The 21602-nt window shown below is 47.5% G+C and overlaps 1 protein-coding gene across 2 annotated transcripts in view; it reads left to right on the top strand.

Annotated features, from left to right (window-relative positions):
- The window catches only part of FBXO10 (F-box protein 10), a 39711-nt gene extending 19400 nt beyond the window's left edge, over positions 1-20311 (top strand). For both annotated transcript variants that reach the window (XM_028712263.2, XM_028712264.2), the window contains 7 exons: positions 2406-2542; positions 5849-5919; positions 7374-7526; positions 8302-8577; positions 9703-10013; positions 15982-16163; positions 16326-20311. In XM_028712263.2, coding sequence (XP_028568096.2) covers positions 2406-2542; positions 5849-5919; positions 7374-7526; positions 8302-8577; positions 9703-10013; positions 15982-16163; positions 16326-16503 — 1308 coding nt within the window. In that variant the 3' untranslated portion in view covers positions 16504-20311. The remainder of the gene's footprint in view (positions 1-2405; positions 2543-5848; positions 5920-7373; positions 7527-8301; positions 8578-9702; positions 10014-15981; positions 16164-16325) is intronic.
- Positions 20312-21602: the final 1291 nt, after the last annotated feature.

Below are 21602 nucleotides of genomic sequence, written 5' to 3'. Positions count from 1 at the left end.
AGCGGCTTAGTCATGCTGGCCACATGCCCTGGAAGCTGTATGTCAGCTCCCTCAGCCAATAAAGCAAGATGAGCGCCGCAACCCCAGTGTCGGTCACGACTGGACCTAATGGTCAGGGGTCCCTTTACCTTTAATTAGTTATTATTAGGGAAGTTTTTAATGTTTGAGGTTTCATCATGTTTTAAATATTCTGTTGGAATCCACCCAGAGTGGCTAGGGAAACCCAGCCAGATAGGCGGGGTATAAAGAATAAATTATTATTATTATTTGGGTTGTGTTCTGTCCCCACTACTGTAGAGCTTTTCCTAGTGTTGTGCAAGAGGGAGGCGCCATTAGTGAGAGGCTCTGTCCTTGCACAGTGCAAGCAGGTGTGGACCTAGGTTTGCTGATGGACAGCAGCCTTCCTTTAAGGAGGAGCAAGCAATTCAAAATTGAATCAGCTGCCCAAGACAAGGGCTGGAGGGACTGGAGACACTTCCCATTTATTCTGACCTGTCGGTGCAAGGAGGTTTCCTTGCCTGATGTGCTTCATTCCCATGCATTCTTTCCTCACCCTTCTTTGGGTAGAAAACAGAGCGGACCATAATAATAATAATAATAATAATAATAATAATAATAATAATAATAATCTTCTTCTTGTTGTTGTTGTTGTTGTTGTTGTTGTTGTTATTTATTTATTTGTACCCCGCCCATCTGGCTGGGTTTCCCCAGCCACTCTGGGCGGCTTCCAACAAAGATGAAAAATACACTAAAATGTCACATATTAAAAACTTCCCTGAACAGGGCTGCCTTCAGATGTCTTCTGAATGTCAGGTAGTTGTTTATCGCTTTGACATCTGATGGGAGGGCGTTCCACAGGGCGGGCGCCACTACTGAGAAGGCCCTCTGCCTGGTTCCCTGTAACTTGGCCTCTTGCAGTGAGGGAACCGCCAGAAGGCCCTCGGAACTGGACCTCAGTGTCCGGGCAGAACGATGGGGGTGGAGACACTCCTTCAGGTATACTGGACCAAGGCCGTTTAGGGCTTTAAAGGTCAGCACCAACACTTTGAATTGTGCTCGGAAACGTACTGGGAGCCAATGTAGGTCTTTCAAGACCGGTGCTATATGGTCTCGGCGGCCGCTCCCAGTCACCAGTCTAGCTGCCACATTTTGGATTAGTTGTAGTTTCCGGGTCACCTTCAAAGGTAGCCCCATGTAGAGCGTATTGCAGTAGTCCAAGCGGGAGATAACCAGAGCATGCACCACTCTGGCGAGACAGTCTCAAGGCAGATAGGGTCTCAGGCTACGACCAAACCTTTTCCTGTCCATTGTGGTCCTGATTCCTCACAATACAGTGGCATGGGATTATAGGTTGGTGACGCTTAATGGCTCCTTCAGATGTGTGCCTGTATTTATAAAAAGCATTTATCCCATCCTCAGTCAAACAGTTCTCAGGACAGTGTCAAAGAACCCATTTAAAGCAATACCGTAATTCCACCAGGAAAACAGAAAGCTGGCAAAAGAACAAATAATCTTAGAACACTGAGTAGCTGATTTCTGTTATTACATAGCGGAGTGGTAATTCATAAATGCCCGAGAAAATTGCCATGTCTTAAGCTGGCTTCCAAATTGAGCTGATATTGGTGCTCAGAGGGGAGGGTGTTCTGAAATTGGGTGCTCCCAGAGGAAACACCTCTGAATAAATGGGGCACATGTAGAAAATTGAGGAGACCCAGCAAGACGGTCTCCGACTTGTGTTTGGAATTTTAGCTGGCTAACTCAGCCCCAAAATCGGATCTAGATATGTAACATTGGCCTGTGGATGCCATTATTCTCTCTGCCCACAGGAGCTAGGGTTGCTAACTGACCAGGAAAAGAAGAAGAAATCCTGCCTGGCCAACTCCTGTGCCTTTTTAACAGCAGTTTAATCTGCAGAAATCAGTAGGTGAGGCTTTTTACACAGCAAGAAACTAAAACATCACCACTTGCTAATGACTGCATATTAAAAGCCACAGCTGAGACACAACTGAGAAGCTGCTAAGAGCTGATTGATCCAATAAGCCTTTACCCTCTCCTTTATTCCAGTCCAGCAAAATTGGGAATTGGTGGACGAGATTATGTATTTATCTGAGTAACGGGGCCAAGGTAGAATGGGAGCCCTTTTGATTTCCATATCGAATGGCTGCTATGGAGGCAGAAGGCTTAGTCGCAGCCAAAATGCCAGGCCTTCTCCAAGGAGACACAAAATTGGGCTCTTCCTCTCGAAAACAAACCACTTCCAGCTTTGAAAGAGCTGGGCGCTTTTGTCCGGAGGCTTGCTGACCTTTCTGCTATTGTACTGAGTCCTTGACTTTTCTGTGGCTGATCTCCCTCTCCTGCTTTCTATTTTTCACTCCTCTTGTGCTTGTGCATAAATCAAACGGCAGTGTAATAGGATCCACGGCGGCCTTCGCTCCGGCATCGTTGTCCTTGGCAACGGGAAAGGCATCATCCGTAGCAATCAAATATATGGAAATAAAGAGGCTGGCATTTACATCCTGTATAACGGCAACCCTCTGGTGAGGTAGGTTATTCAACAGCAGCATTTCTTGCCGTTTTTTTGGATGTCGGTTTGAAACAGTACACCCACACACCCTCCATGCAGCTAAAGAGCAGGAAAGTTTATTATTATTATTAAGAACACTGACAGGGAGATGAAGTCTTTAGGCCAATGTACCTGTGTGGGTGGCGCTGTGGGTTAAACCACAGAGCCTAGGACTTGCTGATCAGAAGGTCGGCGGTTCGAATCCCCGCGATGGGGTTAGTTCCCGTTGCTTGGTCCCTGCTCCTGCCAAACTAGCAGTTCAAAAGCACGTCAAAGTGCAAGTAGATAAATAGGTACCTCTCCGGTGGGAAGGTAAACGGTGTTTCCGTGCGCTGCTCTGGTTTGCCAGAAGTGGCTTAGTCGTTCTGGCCACATGACCCAGAAGCTGTACGCCGGCTCCCTCGGCCTATAAAGTGAGATGAGCACTGCATCCCCAGAGTCAGCCACGACTGGACCAAATGGTCAGGGGTCCCTTTACCTTTACCTGCGTCTTTGCTTTGACAAAGGTCAGCACCAACACTTTGAATTGTGCTCGGAAACGTACTGGGAGTCAATGTGGGTCTTTCAAGACCGGTGTTATGTGGTCTTGGCGGCCGCTCCCAGTCACCAGTCTAACTGCTGCATTCTGGATTAGTTGTAGTTTCCGAGTCACCTTCAAAAGTAGCCCCACAGAGTGGGAAAAATTGCTCGCCATTCTACATCAGCAACCTTAGAGTTGCCCAGAACACACAGTATGAAAGCCACTTCCCTACAAAGCAGTGGCCCCCTCCCTGTGGAACACTCTGCCGTCAGATCTCAAGGAAATAAACAACTATCTGGCTTTTAGGAGACATCTGAAGGCAGCCCTGTTTAGGGAAGTTTTTAATGTTTGATGTCTTGCTATGTTTTAATTTGTTGGAAGCCACCCAGAGTGGCCGGGGTAACCCGGTCTAATGGGCAGCATATAAAAAATGGTTGTTCTTCCCAGAATGGCGGCTTTCCCTCACCCAGTCCTGCAGCAGTAGATCATGGTTCATGCAAGGGCAGTTGTCCATCCCAATGGGACCTGGCCTGAGGGTGTGTGGTGAAGGGATGGGGAATCTGTGGCTCTTCAGACATTGCTAGCTTCCAAGTCGTGGCAGTTTCAGACCACCTTGCCAACGCAGAAAGGGTTGATGGGAGCCATACTCTGACAATAGCTGAATGGCCCCAGTGTTCTCCATCCCTGGCACAGGGCTACTTTGGGTAGTGTCAGGGAACTGCCATCAGAGACCAGAGGAGAGGGAGGTCGCCCCAGTGATGCAGGGGAGGGGACTAGCAAGGAGAGAGAGAGAGCTTCCGCTGGGGAAGGCAATCAAGGAGACACCAGGAAGAAAGGGGAGGCTGAGAGCACTTCGGAGGGAGGGCTCCAAGACTCTTCAAGTGAGATCAGCGGGGAGAGCACCGGACCCCCGCTTGGCACGCCCACACTGCGCAGAAGGCTTCCACGCAGAGAATCTAGGCGGAGACTGGGCGTCAAGGAATTTTTATGTTGGAAGAAGTTTAGAAAATGCCCACTGACGGATTCTGCCAGCGACTGAAGCAGCCGCGCCTAAGGGCTGCTCAGCCAGGGAAAGGCGCAACCACCCCAAGCAGTTTGGAGCAGTTGGTGGTTTACACACAAGCAACCCCAATTCCCATTACAGGTAGGCAGTCGATAGAGCCAGTGTGGCGAAATGGCTAGAGTTCGAATAAACCAGAGTTTGAATCCCAACTTGGCCGTGAAGTTCAGTTCATCACCCTCCGGGTTGTGGAGTTTTCAAACTTGGGAGTCTGTAGGGCATGCAAATCGGCTCCTGGTTTATTGGCGGTTCTTGTTTTGAGATGAACGTCGGAGCTGTGCTGCGAATGCAACATCAGACACTTCTTGCAGGAAAACAACAGCCCCACAACGCTCTTCCAAAACACAAAGCAACCTAGACAGGCTTAAGCATCCGTTTGGGAACGGCTTGTTCCAGCATAATAGCCCGACTGACAAGTGTGAAACAGATTTTATTAATCTGCAAACCATAAGGGTCACGACTGGGCTGAAACAGACCTGTCAAATAAGTAGCAATTTCTAAATAGGCAGCTGTCTTGTCTGGTGATTATGATGCAGCGAGTGAAGTCTAGAGGAAATGAACATAAAAGAAGAAGGGAGCTCGGAGCGGAGACGTAATTTCTCTTCCTAGACAACGCTGTCAGCAGCATGCTCATCAAAACAAAAAACCCTGCAAGTCTATTATAATTGAGATCCGTTTGTCCCTGCTAAAACAAGAGGCATTTGACTTGATCTTGCCTAGTGTTTTCGTTGCAGGAGATGAGGCTTGTTATTCTTAAGAAGATATTATTGCTACGCTAATTATTCCCAAGCAGCCCTGAATGTATTTCAAACAGAAGTCTCGCTTGGGTCTTTGGACCAATCGGAAAGCTTGTTTCTCCGGCGTTTTTTCTTAAAAGCCTCAATCCCAAAGGCATCCAGAGAGTGGCTCCAGGAGATTCTCTTTAGGTTGACTGAGATCTCACCACACTATTATTCCCCCACAAAGATCATTTTCAGGTAATGGATGGAGACAGTGTGGAGATAAGCACTGCTCGTTCTCCTTGATCTCATCAGCTTTCAATACTGTTTTCTTTAAAAATAATAATAAAAAATTAATTGAAGTAAGCAAATCAGTACTATAAAAAACTTCCAGAATATTCAAGGTCTCAAGCTGTCATAATGAAAAACAGCTACGTCATGTTAAGGACACTCAGCTACCATACTCTTTGCTGATAACTTTTGAAACTTCTGTCTTCAGTCTGACAACAGCAAAGTTTAAGATAATGACTTTTTGAATTCAGATATAGTCACTTATTGGCATCTGGTGACAATCAAAATCATTTTTGGGTACCACTAAAATAAAACTGCTGTAATATTGTCTCCTATGGAAGTGTTGGCAGGCATTTGTTGAGATGGGTAAACTCTATAGTAAAATCTCTTTAAAAAAAGATAGCCAGTACTATAAAAATAGTAGCAGTACAAATGCAAAAAACGAAACGGTATATTCTGGGAACTGCCCTGAGATGTTATGATGGGTAATATATAAATTTAATTAATTAATTATCAAAAAAAGACATAAGCCAAGTACTTTGGACTATTAGGAAAGCCAAATTTCACAGAGGGAGTTCTTTGTGTTTGCACTTGTGTAGAAGATAAAATCACCACTATTTTCTCACCTTGTGCTGTTCTACAGATAAGCAAACTGTACAAAACACTGACAGTGTCTCCACCCCTTTTCATTCCAGTGGGAACCACATCTTCCAAGGCCTTGCTGCTGGCATCGCTGTGAACGAGAACGGAAGAGGCCAAATAACAGGTGTGGGAAGAAAAGCATTTCTGGGGCATGGGTTTGGGTTGGGCAAAAAATAACCTCCAAACAGTGAATCCTCATTTCAGTTTTGGCAGGGTTTTTGGCACACACACCCCCCTCTACACTCCTGGGCAGGGAATGAATGTCTGAAGAATGGAGCTGCTGGCAGTCAGTGTAGACAATACTGAGTTTGATAAGGCTGATTCTGTATTGGGCAGCTTCCTTCACTTGTGTGCTTCAAGTTTCATGTGACAAGGTTTTGGTGGTCCTTTCCCATAACCCTGTAAGGTAGGCCAGTGTGCAGATCCCCATCTTACAAAAGAGAGACTCTGGCTGCTTGCCTAAAGCCACCTTTTGACTTCTTGGCTGAAGTGCTGTTTGATCCATAGGCTTCCTAGCTCATAGGAGAGTCACTTCAGCACTGCTGTAGCTCTGAACAACAAAAGTCTGGTGACCACTTCATGGTTATTTCTCTTGTCCGTTTGGCGCCACCTGCCTCTCAGAACTTCCCTTTTTGAGCACGGCCAGAGCATTTCCTTAGTGCAGAGCTTTCCAGACTTTTCACGTTGGTGACACACTTTTTGGACGTGCATCATTTCACGACACAGCAGTTCAGTTTTACTAGCAAGCCGGAGGTTAAACGAACCCTTTCCAGCCCCAGGAGGAGTGCAGGGAACATTTGTGCGACACGCCTACTCACTGCGGCCAACACACTAATGTGTTGTGGCACACAATTTGGAAAGCTTTCCCTTAGTGGTCTGTCACTGCGGTTCCCAGTCTGTCATAGTAGCCATGGATCTGCACTGGAAAGAGAACGCTCTCCTCCTTTCTCCTGTTCCCCCTTCTTCTCATAACAAAACAAAACAAAAGGTAAAGGACCCCTGGAGGGTAAAGTCCAGTCAAAGTTGACTATGGGGTTGTGGCGCTCTTCTTGCTTTCCGGCCAAGGGAGCCGGCGTTTGTCCACAGACAGCTTTTTGGGGTCATGTAGCCAGCATGACTAAACTGCTTCTGGCACAACAGAGCACCGTGGCGGAAGCCAGAGTGCATGGAAATGCCATTTACCTTCCCGCTACAGTGGTAGCTATTTATCTACTTTCACTGGTATGCTTTTGGACTGCTAAGTTGGCAGGAGCTGGGGCAGAGCAACGGGAGCTCACCCCATCGCGCAGATTCAAACCTCCAACCTTCTGATGGGCAATCCCAAGAGTCTCAGTGGTTTAGACCACAGCACCATCCTCGTCCTTCATAACAAACACAATAATAACCTTTCATAACAACAAGCATTTGGCTAGCTACAAGCTGGATGATGACACAGCCTTGGGCTGCCTCAGGTTGATACAGAAGTCGAGGTAGAAACTGGCTTGACGTGAAATAGTCTTTTCACTTCATTCCTTCAGTGCTCCTTTGGATAATTGGCAGTCCTTTGTTTACCCTTCCTTCCTCCTTAAACTGCTTTAGAAAACGTCATCCGGGAGAACCAGTGGGGAGGTACAGACATCCGCCGTGGAGGAGACCCTGTCCTCAGAAGTAACCTGATCTGCTGTGGCTATTCAGACGGCGTGGTGGTTGGGGAGCGTGGGAAAGGACTCATAGAAGGAAACACCATTTATGGTAAACCTCTGCTGACAGTGGCGTTCTTACCCCCTCCGTATCCTTGTTTCCCTGAGACTTGTGTGCTGAGTGTAGCAGAGCAGCTCTCCATAGACTGTTCTAGAATCCAGTTTCAGAATGGAGGATGGCCTGTCAGGGACTGGCTGGACTCAGAAGAATGGTAGGAGGCACCAGCTAGGGAACATCCAAGGGAAAAGGGCTCAGAGCCCAGGGTTTGGGGGCTGGACAACAATGAGTCAGAGGGAGAAGATGTGGAAGAGGAGGTGTTGGAAGCTAAAGAGGAAACAAGGCTTTGTGAGCTTGGGAGAGGCTGTGGTAGAGGGAAGTCCGGAATCGGAGGCAGAAGCTGGAGAGGAGGGAGGCCAAGAAGCAGAGATGAGTCTGGCTGGTGAAGAGTCACAGGTGTCTTCCCCTCCTGCTGCAACTGGCTCTCGTCTCCCAGAACCAGTAGAGGCATGAAAAGGGCGGAGGAGAGGTTGGCTGCATACAGACGCAGTCTCCAATTGCCTGGGGAAAGCCTTGGAGAAGAGGGACTTGGATGTCTGTGGGAAGGCAGGGACTTTCTGTTTCAGCAACTGATTTTCATGGAGGAAGACCACCAGGAATGAGCTCAGCCCAGTCTGTGGAGATTGTGCCTCTCACCATTCCTCAGCCTCCAACCAGTTCAGGACACCTAGGACCCAGTTAGCTCCCGGCCCAAGCTTATTCAGTCTCTTGCACAATGTTACATCAGGAAGACAGGCCAATGTGCTTTCCCCCTCTTCTCTTGGCATAGGGAACAAGGGCTGCGGCGTCTGGATAATGTCCTCCAGCCTCCCGCACATCGCAAACAACCAAATCGGTCACAACAGCATCTATGGGATTGCGGTGTTTTGCCGCAAAGATGATGCTAATGACTACCTCGCCAACCAAGGGGGCAATGAGAACTTCAATGACGAGGGAGAAGCTGCCAACTGGGAGAATGACCTGGAGAGTGAGGATGAGCGCGTGGTTATCCGGAGGCCAATCAGCGTGGCTCTCGTGGAGTCGAACAACATCAACCACAACGGAGGTGAGTGCTGGCCGGGAACATTGTGTAGCCAGCCTTGTCCATGGGAAAGGCCAAAGAGGCGCCAAAGAAGCTTCTGAGAATTCCTTCTGGGAATAATAATAATAATAATAATAATAATAATAATAATAATTTATTAATTATGCCTCTCCCATCTGGCAGGGTCTCCCTAGCCACTCTGGGTCTCAACAGAATATTAAAAACACGATAAAACATCAAACATTAAACACTTCAGATGTCTTCTAAAAGTCAGAGAGTTGTTTATTTCCTTGACATCTGACAGGAGAGTGTTTCCACAGGGCAGGTGCCACTACCAAGAAGGCCCTCTGCCTGGTTCCCTGTAGCTTCACTTCTCGCAGTGAGGGAACCGCCAGAAGGCCCTCCGAGCTGGACCTCAGTGTCCAGGCAGAACGATGGGGGTGGAGATGCTCCTTCAGGTATACTGGGAAGCTCCTGCAGAAACGCTACGCTTGCCCCACCACCGGTTTCGGTGACTTATGGTGCCGCGATCCACCGTGTGGCACCAGTCACCGTGCTGCCTGCAACCTGGACTGACGTGACACTGAGCTGCCATGCCAGAACACTCTAAAGTGGTGCCGGAACTCAGGAAAGACGTGCCAGAGCTCAGTTCCAGTGAGTTCTGGCTGAAAAAAGCCCTGCCAGTTGGTATAATAAAATATCACATCTTCCTTAAAATCATGATCCTAGCCATATAGCTGGGGTCTGTTTAACTGGGGGCAATTTTTTGTTTTTAATGCAGATACAGTGGTACCTTAATTCATTCCAGAGGTCCGTACTTAACCTGAAACTGTTCTTAACCTGAAGCACTACTTTAGCTAATGGGGCCTCCTGCTGCCGCTGCGCCGCTAGAGCACAATTTCTGTTCTCATCCTGAAGCAAAGTTCTTAACCTAAAACACTATTTCTGGGTTAGCAGAGTCTGTAACCTGAAGCGTATGTAACCCGAGATACTACTGTATTAACATTGCAGCATCTTAATCGTTTGACTTCAGCGTAGGTGCATTTCCGGGTTTCTGTCCCTTCTTGCCCCAGGTTTTTGTCGTCATGGTGGTTGTTGTTTTGGTTAAGATAGGTTATTGATTCCGGGGTGCTTTTCCTCCTCTCGTAGCTGCTGGCTTGTACATCAAGAGCAGCGAAGCCCTGAACATCATCGGAAACGCCATCCACGCCAACCACGACTGCGGGGTCTCCGTCTTCCAAAGCTCTCAGCTGACGAGAATCGCAAACAACAGCATCTCTTGCAATAGCCTGGGGGGAGTCGTGGTGGAAGCAGAGTGCCGGGTGGAGCTTCGTGGGAACGGCATTTACGACAACAGCAGCCACGGGGTGGCCTCCAAGGGCGAGGGAATCGTCACCGAGAATGACATTTTGGGCAATCAGGGCTGTGGCCTCAAGCTGCTGCAGGCAGCCGATATGAAGGTGCGTGGCGAAATAAAAGAGAACAAGCTTGCTTGTTACCTGGGAATTGTGGAGATGGAAGGGACCCCAGTGATCATCCAGTCTAGCCCCTTGCAATGCAGGAATTGCAGCTGAAGAATCCCTGGCAGGTGGCCTTCCATAGAATTACAGAGTTGGAAGGGACCCAAGAGTCATCTAAATAGTCATAAATAATCATTATGATGATTTGTGGTTATTTAGATGACTCATTATGATTATTTATATTTCACCAGCCCTCCAAGAAGGGTTGCATGCACCAGTTAACCTCATTTTTTCCTTCCAGCAGTGATATTTATATGTGTGAAAGCTGCCACAGGTTCTTTGGCCATTTAAAAAATATAGTTCTCTTTTTTTCTCCTAGAAAAGACTGCACAATATTTTCTGTTTAGAGTTTAAACATAACACGCTACTTTAATTGGAATACTAAAACATATTTTTTTTGTGTGTGTGTGTGTGTACACACAAATACGTTTTAGTATTCCAAATAAAGTAGCCACTTTATATATAAAGGGAGGCAGGTGGCACCGTGGGTCTAAACTACTGAACCTCTTGGGCTTGCCGATCAGAATGTCGGCAGTTCGAATTCCCACGACGGGGTGCGCTCCCATTGGTCTGTCCCAGCTCCTGCCAACCTAGCAGTTCAAAAGCACACCAGTGCAAGTAGATAAATAGGTACCTCTGCGGCAGGAAGGCAAACAGCGTTTCCATGCGCTCTGGTTTCCGTCAGGTGTTCTGTTGTGCCAGAAGGCATTTAGACATGCTGGCCACATGATCCGGAAATCTGTCTGTGGACAAATGCCAGCTCCCTTGGTCTGAAAGCGAGATGAGCGCCATAACCCCATAGTCGCCTTTGACTGGACTTAACCATCCAGGTGTCCTTTACCTTACCCATATCTCTCTCTCTCTCTCTCTCTCTCTCTCTCTCTCTCTCTCACACACACACACACACACACACACACACATACACACACACACACACACACACACACACACACACAGTGGTACCTTGGTTCTCAAACTTAATCCATTCTGGAAGTTTGTTCCAAAATCAAAGCGTTCTTAAACCAAGGTGCGCTTCCCCTTAGAAAGTAATGCAAAATGGATTAATCCCTTTGCGACTTTTAAAAACAACCCCGAAAACAGCAATTTAACATGAATTTTACTATTTAACGAGACCATTGATCCATAAAATGAAAGCAATAATCAATGTAAAGGTAAAGGCACCCCTGACCATTAGGTCCAGTCGTGACTGACTCTGGGGTTGCGGCGCTCATCTCGCTTTATTGGCCGAGGGAGCCGGCGTACAGCTTCCAGGTCATGTGGCCAGCATGGCTAAGCCGCTTCTGGCGAAACCAGAGCAGCACACGGAAACGCCGTTTACCTTCCCGCTGGAGCGGTACCTATTTATCTACTTGCACTTTGACGTGCTTTTGAACTGCTAGGTTGGCAGGAGCAGGGACCGAGGAACGGGAGCTCACCCCGTCACGGGGATTCGAACCGCCAACCTTCTGATCGGCAAGTCCTAGGCTCTGTGGTTTAACCCACAGCACCACCCACGTCCCTAATAATGTACTGTACTATAAAAGAAATAAGACAGTATTGTAGATACTTGGTTCCGGGAGCACACTTAGAGAGCTAAGAAACTTCTGTGAACACCGCAGAATACCTATTTCAAAGGAAGGAAGAAAAACGCGATGCTCAGAACCACCACTACCCCGCCCCCAAAAGGAATCGAAACACCTACACACACGTTCCCAAAGAAATAAAACAGACAAACGAGCTGCAACCAAACAACAACAAAATTCCCAAAAAAATCCCACATCGCTCAATTAAAAAAAAAACAATTGCAAAAATGGGGAGGGGTGCAAAGTGCCCGCGCACCTCTATATTGAAAAGTGAGCACATTTTAATAGGAAGCCTAAGGGTTGTTTGTTGCCTCTGCCTCTGTTTTCTCATTTGCGTTCTGGCAAGAATCCATTGCCTACCCCAAGAGAAGTAGAAGAGCAAGTAAACAGGTTGGAACAGTCCTCAGAGAAGCAGGGGGAAAAGCTGCTCCTGTGGAGAGAAATATCATGTTGAATGTGGTCCCAGAAAATGACAGGCGTGAAGGAGGCGAAAGAAATAAACAAATGGGAGAAGATGAGGATCTACAGATCCATTCACTGACACAAGAGCCCTTAACACCCCAGCAAAACACACACACACAAACGTGCAAGTTCTGCGGTAGATATTTTTTAAAGTAAATTGTGTCTTAATTTGTGTACCAGCCTCCAGGAAATGCTCCCATTTCTTTCTCAGTTGTTCTTAATAATGATGATGATGATTTATTTATACCCCTCCCATCTGGCTGAGTTTCCCCAGCCACTCTGGGCGGCTCCCAATCAAGTGTTAAAAACAGTACAGCGTTAAATATTAAAAACTTCCCAAAACAGGGCTGCCTTCAGATGTCTTCTAAAAGACAGAGAGTTGTTTATTTCCTTGACATCTTATGGGAGGGTGTTCCACAGGGCGGGCGCCACTACCGAGAAGGCCCTCTGTCTGGTTCCCTGTAACTTGGCTTCTCGCAGTGAGGGAACCGCCAGAAGGCCCTCGGCGCTGGACCTCAGTGTCCGAGTAGAACAATGGGGGTGGAGACGCTCCTTCAGATATACTGGACCGAGGCCATTTAGGTCAGCACCAACACTTTGAATTGTGCTCGGAAACGTACTGGGAGCCAGTGCAGATCTCTCAGAACCGGTGTCGATTCTTGTCAATTTCAGTATCGCCGTATAGTGGATTGTGGAATTTGAGTGTGTGTTGCACCACCGGCGGCTGGTAATTTTACACAGTTTCCCACAAAACTGCTGTTGGCCTTTCCAATTCCCTCTTGGACATGGGCATAACCAGAATTTTTGTTGTGGGGGGGTGGGGGAACAGGACACCCACCTGACCTCATCTTCTGTCTGGCTCAAATTTGGAATGAAATGTCTCAACAACAGTTGTTTTAAATTACTTTCTTTTGACCCCCAAGTGCTCCGAAAAATCTGTCAAAATCTTCAGTCATTTGAAAAGTTGGAAGTTTAAAAAAGACAAACACCAACAGGGAATATCTTTCCTGTGGTTACTGAGTATATTTTGCCAATTTACAAGAACACACTTTTTTTTTCATTCTATTGGAAAAAAAACACAACTAAATTAAAACAGGTTTTCTTGGATTTGCTGAAAACCTTTCAGCACTTCCTTCTCGAATAGCTCCTTTTTTCCAATGCAGTTTTTTCTGTGCACTCTCAGTAAGCAGAGCCCATTGAGACCCTCCCCGTCACAGTCTTTACCCTCCGAAAGGTACTAAATGACTGCTCTGTGGTACAAGAGGTGCATGGGTGAGCAAGAGAGATGGTAGGGTAAAAGATTTCTGCCTGTTTTACTAGGTCTGCTATGTTCAGCTCTTTTAACTGATCTTTGCTGAGCTTCTCCTTCGGAGTTGAAGTCTTGCAATTTCGGGTTGCCGGTTGCGTCACAACATCATCTAAGTAACCCCAACACAGAGAAATATTCTGGTTATTTCTACTTTTAGTTAAGTAGTTTTATTTATTTAATCTTAGACAACCTTGTAGGATGCGAGTGGCGCTGTGGGTTAAACCACAGAGCCTAGGACTTGCCGATCAGAAGGTTGGCGGTTCGAATCCCCGCGACAGGGTGAGCTCCCATTGTTCGGTCCCAGCTCCTGCCAACCTAGCAGTTCGAAAGCACGTCAAAGTGCAAGTAGATAAATAGGTACCGCTCCAGCGGGAAGGTAAACGGTGTTTCTGTGCGCTGCTCTGGTTCGTCAGAAGCGGCTTAGTCATGCTGGCCACATGACCCGGAAGCTGCATGCCGGCTCCCTCGGCCAGTAAAGTGAGATGAGCGTCGCAACCCCAGAGTCGGCCACAACTGGACCCAATGGTCAGGGGTCCCTTTACCTTTAGACAACCTTATCAACTGCCTCCCCCAGTGGACTACTTCCCAGGGCCTTGGTTTTGTGATGGAGTCATAGCATTTTAGGTGTAACGTGGTGCTACGGCGTTCTAGAGCTGCATTTGCACAATAAATGCAAAGTACCATAATACCTCTTTTGTTCTTCTTCCTCTTCTACAAATTTATCTGGTTTCTCAAGTTAAAATTTTACAGAGATATATCAAAGATAAATCAAATAATAGAAACGAGATTCCTAGCAATCTCCTGGACTTCCATCCTCCCCTTTATGGGTCCTGTTATTAATCCTTCCCTCCCGCATCTTTTATGTTAATCCAAACCCTTTGCCTCTTCCATTATGTCCAGAATTCAACCTTAAACTACAAGTGATATTCCAGTCCTAACTATTTTAACTGTTTGCAATGGTCTTTAAGATAAGTTATAAATTTTCCCAATTCCTTATTAAGATTTTGGTCTTCGTGATTTCTAACTCTTTCGATCATTTTAGCCCTTTCAGCATAGTCCATTAACTTCATCTGCCATTCTTCCCTGGTTGGGACTTTATCTTCTTACCATCTCTGGGCCAGTAACATCCGTGCAGCCGTGGTTGCATACATAAATAGTCTTTTCTTCTCCTTTGGGATTTCGGCACCTAGAATTCCTAAAAGGAAGGCTTCAGGTTTTTTAACAAAGGTTGTTTTAAACATTTTTTTCAACTCATAATATATCATTTCCCAAAATCCTTTTACTACCTTACAATTCCACCACATATGATAAAAGGTGCCTTCTTTTTCATTACATTTCCGGCATACATTTGAGCCTGTTTTATGCAATTTTGCTAATTTACTAGGAGTTAAATACCATCGGTACATCATTTTCATATAATTTTTGTTCAACATATAACATGCCATGAATTTTAAATCCCAACTCCATAACTTCCCCCAAGCACCATAATACCACTTTAAGCAGACATGGCTTCTACAGCAGAATCCTGGGAACGTTTGTTAAGGGTGCCAGTGGCAAGGAGACCCTTATTCCTCAGAGCGACATAACCGTCAGTTCCTCTTCGCAGGGAACAGTCTTCCTTTAGACCAGGCATAGGCAAACTCAGCCCTCCAGATGTTTTGGGGCTACAACTCCCATCATCCCTAGCTAACAGGACCAGTGGTCAGGGATGATGGGAATTGTAGTCTCGAAACATCTGGAGGGCTGAGTTTGCCTATGCCTGCTTTAGACTTTTTCTCTCTTGAAGTTCAACTGGCACCAAATTTCCATGATGTTCAGAAGCTCACAGGTCTCTATCAAGCTGTCTTGGGTTCTTCTTTTTCAAATCACCAGTGTGCTGGTCCCGGGGGAGGTTACCGTGGGGCGAGGTCCAGGACCCGAGTCGAGGGTCGGCAGACAGTCCTCCACGGGCGAAGCGGGGTCCACAGGGAGGAGCCGGGCAAGGACAGGAACACTGGAGGAACAGGACTGGATGCTGGCCGAAACAGCTCTTCAATGACGATGTTGCTCCCGCAACCTGGGACCGGGCTGACTGGCCTTTATCTTCTCTGAGGCCAGGGGCGGTCCCGGCCCCCAGGAGCCCCGCCTCTCCTGGCCTTAAGGCGAGCACTCCTCCTGGGAGAAACCAGTTCCCTTCGCCTCTCTGCCCTAAGCCTCTGCAGTTCAGGAGAGGCTGAAGGGTTACTGGGCCCAGGGGGAGACTCACCTGTAGGCACTGAGTTCTCAACCACCTCTGGAGCCAGAATGGATTCACCTGGTGCCTGCTCCTGAGGATTCGGCACAGGTGCAGGCTCCTCAGAATCAAGGCCCTGCCCCAGTTCAGCCGGCCCTGGAGGCGGGGACTCCTGTGCAGGCTGGGATTCCTCCGGTTCACTCTCCTAATCGGATTCCCAGGCCATCACACCCAGCTTCTGGAAAACCAACTCGCCCTTTCTCTTCCAGAATGATGAATCATCTAATTTTGCTAATGGAGTGCTATGTTACCAATAATTGTGTTCTCCTCTTTTCCTTCCAGGTAACCAAGAACAGAATCCACTCCTTTCGAGGTTATGCGATTGAGATGCTTGACCAGACCAAGGCCTTGGTGCAAGACAATGTGATTTTCCAAGGGAAGTCCAAAAAGAGCATTTTGCAGCAGGCCTCCGACACGGAAGCCTGTGTCGTTCAAAGCAACAAGCTCCTGGCGTTCAAGAAAAGGTAAGCCAAGTATCCCTTTGGGGACTTGACAATATGAGGACCCTTATTCCATACAGCTGATGCTCTCTACATTAAGCATACCGTATTTTTCCGTGTGTAAGGCGGCGTTGATTCAGACTAGGTATCTGACGAATGCCTTGTTATGTCTTCCTGTCCTTCCAGGTCGGACGTTGCCTGGACCCTGGAGAACCCCCCGGCGCGGCCTCACATCGAAGGAGCCTCCCGAGGCGTATCAACATCTGGGAATAGTCAGAAAGTCTCAAACATGACCGCCAGGATAGCAGCAAGAGTGGATGGGGGCTGCCATAACAACGGGAGCATCTTTTGTACAATTGTGTGATCCCGGCCTTCCTCAGGGGCCACCCTGGAAAGTCCCTTCCCCATGCGTGCTCGTTGCAGGAGTGAACGAGCTCACGTTCAGTTGCTCTTCAGTGCAGCGGCTACAGTACGACGGGAATGGAAATGATTTCCTGATTTTGTTCCCTGGCATGGTTGCTCCCTCACCTGTACCCTTACCTCAGGCCTCAGCTGCTGCCTCCTCCTCTTCCTTGCAGTCCTCTTCAGCTGTAGTCTTGTTTGTGAAGGGGAAAGCAGTGCCTTTGTGCCATCAGCAGCAGCCACCAGGCCAATTCTCACTCATGTCTGACTCCTCGTTGCCTTTTCCCTTAGTGACACTGGCTGCTCAAAATTTGCTCTGGGATTCACCTAGTGGATGATGTCACAAAGGCTGCTGATGTCACAAAGCTGGGGAAACCAATACTTTCCCCTACATACAGCTTTTAAGGAGTGGGGGGAAGTTACAGGGTGCTGTGGTGGGCTCCCTTCTAGGTGCAAGATTGAGAGCTTCCCAAAAAGTCTGTTACTTCCCCATAGTTTTCAGTCGGTACTTCTCCTACCCGTAAAAACAAAATGGTGGTGAGTAGGTAATAAATTGAAATGGGAGTGACAGCATCATGGAATAATTTATCTCTTCTGATAAATAAAGGTAAAGGGACCCCTGACCATTAGGTCCAGTCGTGACCGACTCTGGGGTTGCGGCGCTCCTCTCGCTTTATTGGCCGAGGGAGCCGGCGTACAGCTTCCGGGTCATGTGGCCAGCACGACTAAGCCGCTTCTGGCAAACCAGAGCAGCACACGGAAACGCTGTTTACCTTCCCACCACAGTGGTACCTATTTATCTACTTGCACTGGTGTACTTTCGAACTGTTAGGTCGGCAGGAGCAGGGACCAAGCAACGGGAGCTCACCCTGTCGCGGGGATTCAAACCGCCGGCCTTCTGATCGGCAAGCTCTAGGCTCTGTGGTTTAACCCACAGCGCCACCCACCTTCCCTTTCCTTTCCCCCTTCCCTCTTACCTACCTACACACACCCTTTTAGCGATTGCCAAAAAGCCAGCTGGTCAAGTTGCCACAGTAATGTTGACTATTCAGCCACGGAGCTGGTCTTTTTGATAAGACAGTGAAGCCTTGCTCAGAATGAATCTCCCTTTCCTCCATTGAATGTTAGTTTTGTTTTCTTCTGTGCTGGGAAGTCCTTGGACCACGGCAAAATAGGCCTATAAAGCAGACAGAATTGGAATATGCCGACTCTTCAAGAAGGCAAACAGATCACTGTTTCTATGCGGTTTTGCTGCGTGAAGTTTCAGAAGATGAACACAGCATCTCTTGTACACTGCAAGAAGAAAAAACCTGTAACTTACTCTTGACTAGCAATGTCAAAATAACATGGTGTTGGTTTTTAAAATAATGTACAAAAACGACCGACAGAATTGACTCCCAGGCAGCTGGCAACCATTTTCATACCAGGGCAGCTCAGAACTTGAAATGATTTTATGCAAGAATGGCAAAGCTGCACGTTGTGCCTTTGAAAATTATCTGCAAGAGAAAATGGACCTGTACAATTATGGGGGAAAGGTATTCATGGAACTCCTTGGCCTAAATAATGAGTTAGTTGAGTTGCTTCTTATTAGACACACACAAAGCAGAAGCTGGATAGTGGTGAATAAATGGGGAGAAATATTTTGCTGCGCTCTTTTAATGAGACTCGGGGGGGGGGGGCATGGTAGCCGTTCCTCTGGTCAAAGAGGGACTAGGATTAACCCCCTTTTATCTTGTAAGACTCCTCAGTCTTTCAACAGGTACACGGCAGGCAGACATGCAACAGGTGAAGCCCTCCCTATTACTTTCTGCATGTCATGATCTGCAAACAGGATTTTTGCTTGTTTGCTTTAGTGAAACTGTTGAAAGCACCAAAACTGGGGGGGATTGGTGGGGGTTGCCCAACATTAGGACACAATTCAGATGCTCCGGAGTTGATGGAAGGAAACTGTACGAGAACTGAAAAGCCACATGAAGCGGGTTAGTGGTGATAATTTTTTTTGTGCGTTCAGAAATGGCAAACAAAGTAGGAATTGAATTTTTTTGCTTATATTATCCCTTACCCAGCGGTGGCTCCCTGTGACTTGCCTATAGCATATGCACCCAGAGAAGGTTCTTTTTCTATATGTATATAGTTGAATTCTAACCCCTTGGGTTTCTCTGCGAAGTTGCCAACTTCTTTTCCATTTTAATGACCTTCACTCTTGTGCCTTTAGCAGCACTTTGGCCTGCAGCAGGAGTGACCACCAGAGTTTTAGGCAGTAGATTGACTAGTTCTGCATTAACTTTGCGTGTGCAAGCAAAAACTCGTCTGAAAGAAGAATGCATACTGTGGGACTTGCTGGACTACAACTCCCATGATCCCGGACCATGCTTGTTGGGGGCTGATGGGAGTCCAACAAGACCTGAAGTTCTGTTGGTTCCTCCTCCCTGCCTTACCTCTTGAAGAGAGCTTGAGGCCCCCCTTTTATTGATACAAGAGTTGGATGGGCTGTGCGCTCAGAGAGCAAAGATGGTAGCATTAGTTTTTAGTTGGCAACACATTACCAGTGACACGCATGAACAAGGACCAAATTGCCTTTTGTTTATATCTCATCAATGTGCAAGTTGGACTGGCTTATTCTGATGGCACGACATGGAGCAGTTCTCTTGAGCGAAAACACTAGCAGTCCTACATCCAAGGAAAGTCAAAACTCTGCGTAGCCAACCGGCCACAACAATAAATAGCTATGACCTTGCATGGAGCAAAAGAAACTGCCTTATTCCAGGTCAGACTATGTCCTCAAGCCCAAGGTTGTCTACTCCAGGGCTGGCTAACCTGTCGCCCTCCAGGTGATATCTTGGATGTCGACTTCATCAAAACAAAAACAAAGCAAATTTTTTAAAAATGAATTAAAACAATGTACATAAACAACACCTGTACACATGTGTCATGAGGGAATCTTCTTGGATGCAATGTAGAAACTGTTGTAGAAATTCCTTGCAGGATGTGGCTGCCATCCCCTCTCTACTTACTCCAGGGGAAGTACCACTGAAATGAGTAGCATATATTTTGGAATAAAAATGCACTAGACCAGCCCATGTCAGCCATAGAAGCAAACCAAGCTACAAATTATAAATAGGGCCTCCGATGCAGATCAAGATAGTTTGTAATGGACCCATTGAAACTACCGTATTTTTCGCTCTATAAGACGCACCAGACCACAAGACGCACCTGGTTTTTGGAGGAGGAAAACAAGAAAAAAAATATTCTGAATCTCAGAAGCCAGAACAGCAAGAGGGATCGCTGCGCAGTGAAAGGAGCAATCCCTCTTGCTGTTCTGGCTTCTGGGATAGCTGTGCAGCCTGCATTCGCTCCATAAGACGCACACACATTTCCCCTTACTTTTTAGGAGGGGAAAAGTGAGTCTTATAGAGCAAAAAACACGGTAAATGAATCCTCATTGCTTTAATATTTAGGCTATAATCCTATAACTGCTTCTCCACGTGTAAGCCCCCCCCCCAATTCAATGGGTTTTACTTTTGAGTAGACACAGAGAGGCTTACCACGACTAACCTTGGCTGGATCAGGGCCACAGAGATCCCCTTTAAAAGCAACTGGATTTCAATCACAGGCGGCCACGAACCTTTCTAAGAACTTTGTAAGGCTTTTAACTTTATGTTGGATTATGTGTTACAAATTCCTTTTTTTAAAACAGAAGTTAAACCTTCTATGTAAAGTTTTATGAAGGAAAACCTGTATATTGCAAGAATAAAAGGCTCTATTTTAAACACCAAACCCTTCTTAATTAACCGGCTTGTTAGATACATGTTATGCAGATGGCCAGCTGCAAAAGGACAGCATGGCTCCTATGTCAGCGGCAAGCATGTGGGTCCAGCTGTGGGAGGGAAGAGGTGCTCTGGGATCTGCTCAGCTGCAGCAGGCCAGATCTGGACAGGCTTACAGTACTGATTCCTGGCTGTCATTTCTTTCCATACCTACAAAGTAGCGGGGATGCTTCAGTGAAACTAGAATTTTTGGTGGCATCAGCATTCAAACTCAGTGGGTCTTGTTTGGAGGAGAGATCAGTGGTGGACTACTAGATAGCATCTCTCATGGATTGGTTGGATGCAGAGGAATGGTGCGAGAACCAGCTGGGGAACCCCCAAGCGAAGAAGGCTCAGAGCTTGGGGAGTGATGGTGGGACAACGATGCATGGGCAGAGGGAGAAGATGGGGAAGAGGTGGTGTCAGAAGCTGGAGAGGCAACAGGGCTTAGTGAGCGGGGAGACTCTGTGGCAGAGAGCAGCCCAGAATCAAGAGGCAGAAGCTGAAGCAGGCGAGCAGGGAGGCCAAGAGGCAGAGATGTCAGGCTGGGGAAGATTCACAGGTGACTCCCCTCCCTGGTCTCCCAGAACCAGAAGAGGCATGAAGAGGGCAGAGGAAAGGTTGGCTTCACATAGGTGCAATCTCCGATTGCTTGGGAAAAGCCCTGGAGAGAAGGGGACTTAGGGTGGCTGTGGGGAGGTGTGGGCCTTCGGTCTTGGCAACTGATCCATGGGAACTCATCCACTGGGGATGAGCTGTTGGGCTCATTAGGCCTGATGCTCAGCCAAATCTGTGAAGATCAGGGGTTATTTTGCTAATAAAGGGTTAACTCCAACTTGAACAGTGTGATTTACTGCTGGCTCGCTCTTTGACAGGACGACTATGTTTTGCTTCCGGTGTTATCAAGAGCAAATAAATACAAGTTGTTGGGGGACTTCCGGGTTAGCGCCATCGACTAATGGCGGATTCCCTCTGAGCTCCGCAGGGAATAGGCTCCGCAGGATCGGGTCTTGCCGCTGCGGCGACGCGGGGACCCTCAAAAATCACAGGCGGTGAAGCCTGTGAACCTGGTGACTCAGCGGGCACCATTTGCGCCCCCCCGACCTGCGAAGGAGCCTTTTTAAAGGCTTCGGAACAGGGGACGGGGTGAGCGGCGCGGTGCTGAGAGTTGACTGCTTCTCCTGAAGGTGGGGAGGGTGCCACTGTGCTCAGGTTCTGTTTGTCGGCTTCCCACCTGTGAGAATGGCACACTAGA

Source organism: Podarcis muralis, chromosome 17 (assembly GCF_964188315.1).
Source record: "Podarcis muralis chromosome 17, rPodMur119.hap1.1, whole genome shotgun sequence".
Classification (NCBI taxonomy): Eukaryota; Metazoa; Chordata; class Lepidosauria; order Squamata; family Lacertidae; genus Podarcis; species Podarcis muralis.
This window is presented reverse-complemented; position numbering and strand designations above follow the sequence as displayed.